The following is an 11,495-nucleotide window of genomic DNA, read 5'->3' on the forward strand; positions in this document are numbered from 1 at the left end:
GGGGGACCTCTCTGCTTTCCAGCTCCCATTCGACCTTTGTTATTCACAGTGACACCAGGCGAAAGCAGCAAAACCTGGGGACGGAGCTGTGTCGTCCCCAAGGAGGAGGGGGAAGAGGAGGAGAAGCGGGCCCCCAAGAAGAAGGGACGGACGTGGGGGCCGGGCACACTTGGTCAGAAGGAGTTTGCCTCAGGAGACGAAGGGTAAGAGCCAGAGGACGGGAAATCCTTTAAAACTATGATGTGGAATACCTTTTCCTTCGTTGCGTGTTTCGCCGCATTCAGAGAAATGACAAGCTTCTTGATCTTGACAATAGGGTTTTCCAATCTCCTTGTTCCCTGGAAGCCCCTAGGACAGGAGTTGGCATACTTTTTCCATAAAGGGCCGGATAGTAAGTATTTTAGGCTTTGTGGGCCACGTGGTCTCTGTAGTAACTGCTCAGCCCCACTGTGGTAGTACAGAAGCAGCCACGGACCATGGACAATATGTAAATGAACGAGCATGGCTGTGTTCCAGTAAAACTGTACGAAAACAAGGGATGGGCAGGATTTAGCCCATGAGTTACAGTTGGCCCAGCCCTGGAGGCCTCCTGTTCAGAGGAGCAAGTAGCCCAAGCATTCACTGCGTGTGAGGAGTTCAGCCTGAGTGTTCTGTTTACACCTGGCTCTTCCCCTTAAAACCTCTGCCCAGAGGAGAGAGGAGGAGGGACAGAGGTGACACGCCCCTTGCGTGGAGGCTCATCCTAGAGCAGGGGCAGGCAGAATAACCCAGCCCTGGAGGTGCAGGTGGAGGTGACTCCGGGGCCACTGGTACTTCCTTATGACCCCACCCACCAGCCACGCCTACCATGTATGAGTGGCCCCTCTAGGCAAAGCACATGGCACGCCCTGGTGCCTTGGATGTGCTTGTGTTCTCACTGTGGTCCTAGTGCTTCACAGACCAGTTGCTTGTAGTGCAGTCGTGAAGAGCAAGGATGCTGAGCCCAGGCTGCCGGGGTGTGAATCCCGGCTCCTCCACGCCCAGCTGTGGGACCTTACGTTTTCTCATCTATCAAATGGGGATTCTCTCCATACCCATCTCATGGAGTTGATCATGAATAAGCTCATACTTGGGAAGTCCCTAGAAGATGGGCTGGCTCGTCGTAAGCATATGTAAATACTTGCTCTCATGATTCGTCCGTGCTTCTCATGCAGTTCTCCTTCATACTCGAAGAACGCATGTCATGGGATATACTTCTTATTCTTGTGTTAGAATCTAGAGCCCTATTTCTTGACTTTTCCAAGTGGGAGGATAAGCAGTAGCCCCCTTCCTCCTTTTTAGTGGCTTTTCAAAGAGCTTCTAAGGTTGACTACTAATTAGACTTAGAGGTGCCCTGAACCTGTAACGAGCCTGGGTATTTCTCTGAATACTACGATTTCATGTCCCAAATCTACTTCCCCATGTCAGATCTGTGCCGAAGGTGAAAACAACAGGTTGGTTCATGACGTTGAAGCCAGGCTTTGGAAATCACTAGCTACCTTAGAACAGAATATTTAGATATGTAGGGCAGACTGCCTCAGCTGTATAAGAATTCAGTGATCGAGTCCTCTGGGGATTGCAGGTTGCTCTGCTCTACTAAGTTCTGTAGGTACAAGCACTCCTCAGTTTGTCCTTTGAGCCTTGGCTGGAAGTAGGGTTGAGCTGGGCCTGAGGAACCCCGTCACCCTGAGTCCCTTGGTGTTTCTGACACTAGTGTGTTTCCAGATAGGCTTTACCAGGCTGGCTATGGATGCCAATAGTTTCTCTGGTTCTGCTTCATTTAAAGGTATTTTTTGTCTTGCTAGTAAATTAACTGCATTTCACATCACACAAAACGTTAACTTCGGAGTTTTCTTACATTACATTAACTTACATAGATCTGCCCTCAAAACTTTCGAAGCAGTTCAAAATATGTGACTTAATTTTTCATGATTCTCGGTTCCTATTGAAGAAATAAGGAAAATCCACCCAGTCTCAAGAAAAGACCTCTTCCATGTCAGAAAATGTTGAGAGCCTCTATAGGATACTATTTCTAATGTTAGTTCCTGTTGACTGAAGAAAATATGTAATGACAAAAAGCTGTATTGAATTCAGTAATGTTAAGTGAATTTGCATCTCCATCCTTTAAAACAATAGTACATATCTGTAGGAAACATATGCACTGTCTGTAGACAGCGGGGACCTATGGATTCACAAGCCCCCTGTAATTAAGCTGTGGCTGCCCAGCGATGTTTGTCCCACAGATTGGGAGGTCCTGGGCCCGTGGTAGTTCCGGCCTGGTCATCTTGTTAAGATTCCTTCATGGTGTGGGGCTTTGCTGGCCAGACAAGGGGAGGGCAGCTGGCGACATGGCTGGGGCCCAGCCTTGAGGGTTCTCACGTGGGAGAGGCTGAGCTGCATGTACCCACTGTTGCCTGCTACTGATTCTCTTTATTCATTGAAGATCCCCTCAGAGACGTGAGAAAGCTAATGGTTTAAGTACCCCATCAGAATCTCCACATTTCCACTTGGGGTGAGTCTAATCTTCACCCTCTCATCACATGTACTGGTAATAACCCTCCCTCCATTTCCTTCTCCTCCCAGCGCACCCCGCAGAATCAAGCCTCATTATTGCCAGGGCCATGCTGACTTCCTTTTTTTTTTTTTTGGAAGCGGTACCATCGTGCACCTTGGGAAAATTCCTGTGTTGGTCTGACTTGACGTTTCCTTTGCTCCCCTGACCACTCCTGTTGGGATTCTCCCAGCATCCTTAGTTATAGGGAGACAGTCCATGGCTGTTTATCCTTTGGTCGTCAGCACTGGCTTTGACTCTGCTGATCTGGATTCCTTGGACCCAGAGCTGGAGGTGATGTTATAAGACTTCCAGTGAGAAGTCTCAGGCTGTGGGTTGGGCAGCACGCTTCTCTCTGGCTGTGTATTTTGGTTGAAACCACTGGTGGCTGGGAGGTACTTTAATTCAGTGGTATTTCTGATAGCACTTGAAGCAGAAGTCTGCAGTCAGGGAAAAAGTTGGTCCTTCTCCCTCCCTCAAGATGGGCTGGGAAGAGTGGGTTTTAGTTGAATGGCTCTCTCTAGCCCTAAAATGAGAGCCACCCTGGTTATATACTGGTATCTCCAGGGCAGTCATAGCCCACAGATTCCTCAGTCTTCCTTCTTTACTGTCCTTTAGGGGAAAGACCAGTGCTTCTGGGCCTTTGATGCCCCTATCCTATAAGGGAGTTGGCGGGGTACCCAGTCAGTGACCTTGGAGTTACTGGCTTGCCACTGTGAGCTGATTACAGGGTTTTGAAAGCAAGCGCCTGTCATTTTCCTCTCCATTCCCAGACAAACCGAGGGTTCGAGTCCAGCCTTATGTACTGCCCACATAGGTCTGTCCCAAAGTGCACTGGGTTGGTGCAGCCTTGTTGGTTGATTTTTGTTTTTGAAACATGGATGGCTTTGAAAGTTGCCTGAGCATGCCGTAAGCTTGGAAGGAGAAATTGAGAAAGGGTGTGAGTGGAGTGGCCTGGCCTGGCCCATCTCTGCTAGCTCATTGCCCGGTGCTTGCCTTGCATTGCAGATCTCAGCACTGCAGTTTTTCTAATGTCACCAGTGTGTTATAGTCAGCGCCTGCGGAGTGATTGCCTCTCCCTTAAGTTGGGCTTCGGCAAGACCCTGGCCAGTGCCCGGCAGTCCTTATTCTCGCTGTCCTCTTGCCAGCCTGCCCAGCAGGTCTTCCCGCAGCTCCATAGCCGCATGTGAGGGGTGGGTTATGTCTCTGCTTTTCATTCCCTAGAGCATGTGCACTTTTGCTAATGAAGCGGGTGGGCTCAGTAAGGCTTGTTGCCTATACCCCGAGGCTCTTGGGCTTTGCTGTAATCAAGCAGACAGGGAGAGGCATTTCCATAGGCCCAGGGAGCTGAGGGTAAAGGAAGTAACCAGTTCTCACAGTTTCCTCACTTCCTCTCATTCAGCCTCAAGTCCCTGGTAGATGGATACAAACAGTGGTCGTCCAGTGCCCCCAACCTGGGGAAGGGGCCGAGGAATAGTCCAGCCCTGCCAGGGTTCACCAGCCTTATGGAGATGGGTAAGTACTGCCTTTGTCTTGACTCTCCTCCTGTTCCCTCAGGGAATTCTTGGCCAAGCTTCTCGGAATCTTTAAGGACCCCTAGTACTGCTTCATGGGGGTGTTTCCTCTTTTCCTCAACTCCTGGTCCCCCCCACCCTCCACCCCGCTTGTTCCTTCTCCGTTTGCTCTACTCTCATTCCATTGAGTCTTCTCAAATCACTACTGCTGCCATGGAACCTGCCTTTGGCCTCCTATCCCAAGGGGCCAGTTATAGTCTTCTTAGGGCAGTGAAGAAGGGGGAGGCCTAGAATCAGGCAGTTTCCTTTCCTGGGTCTATTTCTGTGTATTTTAATGTGGGGAGTCCACAGAATGGGAGATGGTGATAGAAGACACCTCAGTGTTCCTCCAAGGAAGCTTTTCCAGTGTTGCCCTGTGATTACTGAATGGGTAAGGCCTTCTCCAGGCTCTCTCAGAAAGTACTCTTCTCTCTAGAATTCCAAGATCATAATAAGTCAGTCCACAGAGTAGATGGGCCTTCACCCACGCAGGGGGTTCTAATCCTTTGCAGGAGACTAGTCTTTTTCTTTTTTAAAAATTTTGGTTGCACCAGCTCTTAGTTGCGGCAGGCGTGCTCCTTAGTTGCAGCTTGCCGGCTCCTTAGTTGTGGCCGGTGGGCTCCTTAGTTGTGGCTCGTGGACTCTTTAGTTGGGGCATGCGAACTCTCAGTTGCAGCATGCGTGTGGGATCTAGTTCCCTGACTAGGGATCGAACCTGGGTCCCCTGCCTTGGGAGTGCGGAGTCGTAACCACTGGGCCACCAGGGACGTCCTGCAGGACGCTAGTCTTAAGACAGGTCTGTAGGCCATTATTCTAAAAATCCAAGGTCCCTTCCAGTTTCAAGTTGTAAAATAATTAGGGATCTGTCTGTTCTAGGAAACTCATACCGCACTTCTTGTGTTGAGGGTCCCCACGACAGAAGGAGCAAATTAGCAGATCGTCTTTTCTGCACATAGGAAAACAGGCTGTGGAGTGGAGAGTGATTTCCCCACATTGGTCACAGTTGAGTGTGGAGGCATGAAGCCCTGTTGGTTCTTTGTCCTGCACCTCAGACTGTTCAACGTCTGCATCCCTGGCACTAGGCCAGGGGCCTGGGGTCGGGGAGAAGGACCAGGTTCTTACTCTTGCCGCTTCGTTCCCATTTTCTGTTCCCCCTCCACTCCTCTCATCTTCGCAGAGGACGAGGACAGCGAAGGTCCACGGAGTGGGGAGAGTCGTCCACAGCCGTCACCCAACCAGTCCTACCTCTGTATCCCATTCCCTCGCGGAGAGGATGGGGACGGCCCCCCCGGCGACGGCGTCCACGAGGAGCCCACCCCAGTCAACTCGGCCACCAGTACCCCCCAGCTGACGCCAACCAACAGCCTCAAGCGGGGCGGCCCCCACCACCGCCGCTGTGAGGTGGCTCTGCTCGGCTGTGGGGCCGTCCTGGCAGCCACGGGCCTCGGCTGTGACCTGCTGGAAGCTGGCAAGTGCCAGCTGCTCCCCCCGGAGGAGCCCGAGCCGCCAGCCCGGGAGGAGAAGAAGAGGCGCGAGGGCCTTTTCCAGAGAGCCAGCCGTCCCCGTCGGAGCACCAGCCCCCCATCCCGGAAGCTCTTCAAGAAGGAGGAGCCCGTGCTGTTGCTAGGAGACCCCTCTGCCTCCCTCACACTGCTCTCGCTCTCCTCCATCTCCGAGTGCAACTCCACGCGCTCCCTGCTGCGTTCCGACAGTGATGAGATTGTGGTGTACGAGATGCCCGTCAGCCCCGGGGAGGCCCCACCCCTGAGCCCCTGCACCCGCAATCCCCTGGTCAATGTCCGAGTGGAGCGCTTCAAGCGAGACCCGAGGCAGTCCCTGACCCCCACCCACGTCACCCTCACGGCCCCCCGCGCCGAGCCCAGCGCTCACCGGCGGACTCCTTCCGATGGGGCCCTCAAGCCGGCGGCCCCTCGAGCCAGCAGGAGCCCCTCCAGCAACGGGCTGAGCCCCAGCCCTGGAGCAGGTGAGGCCTGCCCGCCCCCTCCTTCCTCTTGCCCGCCTTCGTGCTTCCCCCAGGAGTGGAGATATCGGGGTCAGCTCCGTTTCTCCTCTGGCTCAGCCAGTCGAGACAGGCCGCTCTGGGCCGCGGGAGGTGGCCGACTTCTCTCCGTCCTGTGCCTCAGGGGGTCTTCCCTGAGGAGGGAGAGCAGACAGGCAGGCTCTGGGAAGAATCCCATCAGGACTGCGGTGGGATGCTCAGGCCCTGGGTCTGGGAGTGTGCGGCGCGGTGCTTTCAGGACAAGGGCAGGAGTCCAGCTCTGTTCCCTGCAGAGGAGGCTGCAGTTACCGAGAGCAATCCTGCCCTGCACGCAGGAGGGTATTTTCGGCCACGCAGCTGGGCTCTTGTCTCTCGTTACAGTGTGAGTCCAGACACTCTCGGAAGGCGAGCTTCCGCCCGGGCATCACGCCCTCCATCACTCATCCCTTAGTCACTCATCCCATCGCTCAGACGCGGAGATGTGTCCAGGTGAACCGCTGTGCCGGTGCACGCGCTCGCCTTCTCCGTCTGACGTCCAGCACACCCTGACGTGCACTGTCACTCTGGGCCTTCCCCACCCTGTCCCTTGCGCCCTAGAAGACCGCAGTCTGACCTAGAAACCACCTCGGATCCCGTAGGAGAAGAGAACATGGCCATACCCTCTCAGTGAGATTTGAGTGTGAACGACAGTAGTACTGGACCATTCAGCTTGCCCTTCCCCTGCTTAGATTTTTTGGTTACAATCAGATAGGTGGCCTCTTTGGGAAAAGAGACCCCTAGGTTACTCGTCTTTAGGTTTCTGACACCTAGCTTTGTTCTTGTCACACGTTTATTAAATGGATGAACTGCGAATGAACAGACATTTCCTCAAGTTTCACGACAGATACGAGGCCCGTGTGTCCCATTATCATCAGATCACAGGGACCGTGGCCTTGTAGTTCACTATTACATCCCCGGTGCCTGCCAGCACGCTGCATGAAAAATAGTAGGCGCTCGCAATTCACGTTACCCCGAGCGGACAGGGACGCGGCGAGGTGGGGAGGAAGCAGCGTGTGTGGCGCCGTGATCGAACGCCTCTCCCTTTGTCTCTTTGACCAGGAATGTTGAAAACCCCCAGCCCCAGCCGAGACCCAGGGGAATTCCCCCGTCTCCCTGACCCCAATGTGGTCTTTCCCCCGACCCCAAGGCGCTGGAACACACAGCAGGACTCTGCCTTGGAGAGACCCAAGACCCTGGAGTTTCTGCCTCGGCCGCGTCCTTCTGCCAACCGGCAGCGACTGGACCCTTGGTGGTTCGTGTCTCCCAGCCACGCCCGCAGCGCCTCCCCAGCCAACAGTTCCAGCACGGAGACGCCCAGCAACCTGGACTCCTGCTTGGCAAGCAGCAGCAGCACCGTGGAGGAGCGGCCTGGGCTGCCAGCCCTGCCCCCCTTCCAGGCGGGGCCGCTGCCGCCCGCCGAGCGGACGCTTCTGGACCTGGACGCGGAGGGCCAGAGTCAGGACGGCACCGTGCCGCTGTGCAGAGCCGCACTGAACACACACAGGCCTGCCCCTTACGAGATCCAGCAAGAGTTCTGGTCTTAGCGCGAAAAGGGTTGGGGGCGGGCAAGGGGGAAGCAGGAGATGGGGGGAGCCGGCTGGCGCAGCCCTGTCTCAGAATTGGACCCCCTGAGCTCCCGCCCTCCTTCTTGCACTGATAATGCACTTTGAAGATGGAAGGGATGGAAGCAGGGCCCCTTGAGAGGGCTTCGTGCCCTGCAGGGCCCTTCTCCCCAGGTCCACTGGGAGGGCCGTGGCTGTGTAGGGCAGGGAGGGGTGCGTGCATGTCCTCCACCCTCCACAGTCTTCCTTGCCTTCGAGGTGACCCTGCAGAGTCCCTCAGCCGAATCTGTCTGCTGCCCCCTCTCCTCAGCCCCCTGGGTGTGCCCTCCTGGGCTCCCTCTGTTAGCCCTGAGTTCAGCCTTTCCAAACACCAGTATTGGATGTTCTGTGATTGATTTTGCACCTCTTCCACATTCTTCCCTGATACTCATGAATCAGAATCTCGTTTGGTGTGAGCTGTGAGCTTCTCTGTGTCCTGAGCCCTTCGGTGCCGGCCAGAGGACTAAAGGCAAAGTGCCCCAGTGTCGGGCACAGGAGTCGATGCAGCTAGTACCGCCTACTGCACTTCCAGGCGCCCCACTTATTCATCTGAGCCTCCCAGTGGTACGGACCTGCCTCTGTGAGACAGGGGTGGGGAGGGAGTTAGGAAATATAGTTGAGTTGCAGCAAAGAGGGTAACGGAGTCTGTCTGTCCTCACTCCTTTTGTAAACACTCAAAGAAGGGCAGAAACCAGCACCTGTTGACGGCACCCATCTCCTACCTGGGCTCCAGATGTGGTCAGACCAGGTTCTGATACAAACACACTCTCATCCCAGGAATAGTTTCCAGGGAGACTCACTGGTGACAGTTTTGAAACCAGAGGCAAAGTTCTTGTGTTTGTCCGTTTGGTCATCTGATCTGTATGTGTTCTTCCCTTCCCTTGATCTTTCTTGCAGCCCCTGGAATTAGTGGACTTCAGGTTATGTGTTTGGTGGGGAGATATCTCTGCACTGCACCAGAATAGCATATGGGGGTGGGTCCTGGACCCTGGGAGTTGGAACTGTGGGGATTCCTTCTCATCCATCATTACTCTGCGATGCTCTTGAAGTAAAACGGAGCGCTTTTTAGTTCCTTGTGTGAATGGATGTGGTGAGTGATGATGTCTGTAAGGTGCTCAGTGAGCCCCTGATGTACAGTAACCTTCAAATTCCGAGCACTGGAGGCCAACAAAGGCCTCTTGTCTCTGTGCACAGATAGCCCTCCTGCTGGGCTCTGGACCATGAGCTGGGTAGGAAGGACAACAGAGGCCAACCCTGACTTTTCTGGAATTTGTTTCCTTAACTTGAATGTTGAGCTTCTTCTGGAGCTTTCTGACGTGTATCTCCACATTTCCTCTTACCCTCAGGCTCCTGCAGCAAGTGTGAACAGTTGTCTTTTCATGGGAATAACAGCTTGACAGGAGTAGAGTCCTTAGGTCACGCTCCTCCCCCCTCAAGACTCTACACATCACTGTCTTCTGTCCTGGACTATTTCTCTGCAGGTGTTGGAGGGCCACCTGCAGGTTCCTTGCGTTTGCTGCCTGGATGCCAGGACAGGAGAGCAGCCATCCGGGCACGAGGGATGGATTTGGTCATTGCTTGCTCTGTAACTACAATAGAAGTCCTGCCCTGGGGAGGACAAAAGGGGAAGGCCTTGGCTTTCAAGTTGTTCGTTGTTTTACGAGCCCACTGGCAGACACTCTGGTTCAAGGGCCCCGTGTAGTCTTGGGCGGGGAGGCACTGTTGGTTTTGTTGTCCAGGGTTCTGTTATTGCGTCTCATCTCTCTCTGTCTCTTTGTTCAGCGAAGACAGTACGTAAGAGATTATTTTTGCCCCCATGCCCCACTCCTCGGCTAGGAGGGGGGAAGTGTGAATCCCGTCAGCAGTTCCAGCCAACCACGTGACTCCCCTTCATATCCGATGGGGAGAGGGACACAGATGGCCTGTTCTGTGCCCTTTCCCAGGACTCTCCAGGGCCCCAGGCCCTAAGCCACTAACACATCTCTAAACCCTTAGCCCCACTAAATGGCCCCCCGGTGGGTGCAGCATACAGTGTCGTCCAGACCATGCTGGCTCTGGACAGTGCTCTGTGGAAGGAGGCAGGAAGCCTTCCTTTGCTCATTTTCTGCTTTCTGTCATTTTGTTGGATTGCAGCTGTCTGTCTTGGAAGTGTAGTGTAACTGGTGAGGAGTAGACTGATGGCTCGCTGCCGCCGAGTAAGAGGTTGAACCCGGTTTTTCCTCATCCATCCAGGGCAAGACAAGGGAAGGCTGGGTGTCTGCTAAGGGAGCGATTATACCCGCAAGAAGCGGAAGCGAGGTTATTCTGAAGGTGCTTCTGTGGACTTCCACGAAGATGGAGGACTTACCATCTCGCAGCTCCTCCAAGCCGGGTCTCCGAGGGGCCCCTGCCTGCCACACTCTCTCTGTGGGGCAAGGCTCAGGTGGGATAAGGATCCTGTAATAGTAACAGGTTTGGGTTGCTTTCTGCCCACTCAGCTTCCCTTGTCTCCATGGTCATGGGCAGGGGCAGGCCTGGGAGCGGGGGATCAAACCCCTGCAGCAGCAGTAGCTGACCCCCTTTCCCTTTCCTCAGACACTTTCCCACCCCTCTTGGCAGGTGCTGCCACGTGGAAGATGGTGATGGGAAACAGATACTGCTCTCCGCCCCTTCTCCTTGACTCCTTCAGTTCCTTCCACTGATTTTGCACAGGACTGTCCTCTGTCCTTGGGGATCCAGGCCACTGCCAGGGGCTGAGTAGATGTCCCAGTTATTTTCGTATGTTATGTCTAAGATGCTTTGACAGATGCTCTTATCTTCCCATCTTTTAGTATCCGGAGGTCTGGTAGTGAAGATGATGGTGGTGGTACCTTGCATTTGGATGACTCAGAATTGTGCTAACCTTTGCTCTTGACCTTTACAAAATTACATTATTTGCCTTTTACATTTGTTATGCTTACTGGTAGAGAAGGGGAAGTGCTTAAAGATGAAGATTCAAGTGAAGAGAGGTTAAAAAGCTGCTTGGACTGATTGCTGAGTCGGGCACCAGGCTCCTGAGACCTGAACAGATTGGCTCTGTTCTCCGTTCTGCTTTTGCTGTCTGACCTTGGGCTTGTCTCTTAGTCCCTCTCAAATTTCCTTCCTGTAAAAGCAACCATCACCTGCTTCCCTCACAAGGGCAAGAGAGTGTGCATCAGAGCTGGTCCGTGAAGCCCGTGGCTCCCTGCCGGCGAATAGGACAAACGCTGAAGTTGACGATGCAGTTCTTAACCGCCTTTGCCTCTAGGGGACTTGCCTGCTTCCTCTGGCTTCTGGAAGAGGAATGATTTGGAGTTGGCTTAGCATGACTGATGGGGACGGTGGTCAGGCACATGCTCTTCTACTGCATTATGTCGCCCCTGGTGTTCACAAGCATCCCTCCTAATTCCCCCACCTGATTTGTCAGGCTGATGGTCCTACCATTAGTGTCTTACAGAGGGGGCGATGGGAGACGGGGAGCTGGAGGCAACATCCCGGTGATGATTCGGGGTCTCTTGTTTCTTGGAGTCATTCCCAAGTTCTGATGTGTTTAGAGGCTGGAAGCAGCCCGGTTCCAGAAGGAATCCTTGGGAAAGGGGGACATGGGTCATGGTGTGGGCTTCCTCACAAGGCCCCTTTCCCCTCAGACCACAGTTGCTCAGGGACGCCATAAGACACCCCAAGGGCATCTAGGCCTAACGTGGTATCAACAGTCTTGCTTCACAGCCCCCCGTTGG

At 54.0% G+C, this 11,495-nt stretch overlaps 1 protein-coding gene across 2 annotated transcripts in view; it reads left to right on the plus strand.

Annotated features, from left to right (window-relative positions):
• The window catches only part of MAP3K9 (mitogen-activated protein kinase kinase kinase 9), a 73,536-nt gene extending 62,371 nt beyond the window's left edge, over positions 1-11,165 (plus strand). The window contains exons 8-12 of one of the 2 annotated variants that reach the window (XM_079914263.1): positions 50-203; positions 2,462-2,530; positions 3,972-4,084; positions 5,300-6,106; positions 7,220-11,165. In XM_079914263.1, the coding sequence (XP_079770389.1) occupies positions 50-203; positions 2,462-2,530; positions 3,972-4,084; positions 5,300-6,106; positions 7,220-7,704 (1,628 nt within the window). In that variant the 3' untranslated portion in view covers positions 7,705-11,165. The remainder of the gene's footprint in view (positions 1-49; positions 204-2,461; positions 2,531-3,971; positions 4,085-5,299; positions 6,107-7,219) is intronic. The other variant, XM_079914262.1, reaches the window with a different exon arrangement.
• The last annotated feature ends 330 nt before the right edge of the window (positions 11,166-11,495 follow it).

Source organism: Stenella coeruleoalba (genome assembly GCF_951394435.1).
Source record: "Stenella coeruleoalba genome assembly, chromosome: 2".
In the NCBI taxonomy this organism is placed as follows: Eukaryota; Metazoa; Chordata; class Mammalia; order Artiodactyla; family Delphinidae; genus Stenella; species Stenella coeruleoalba.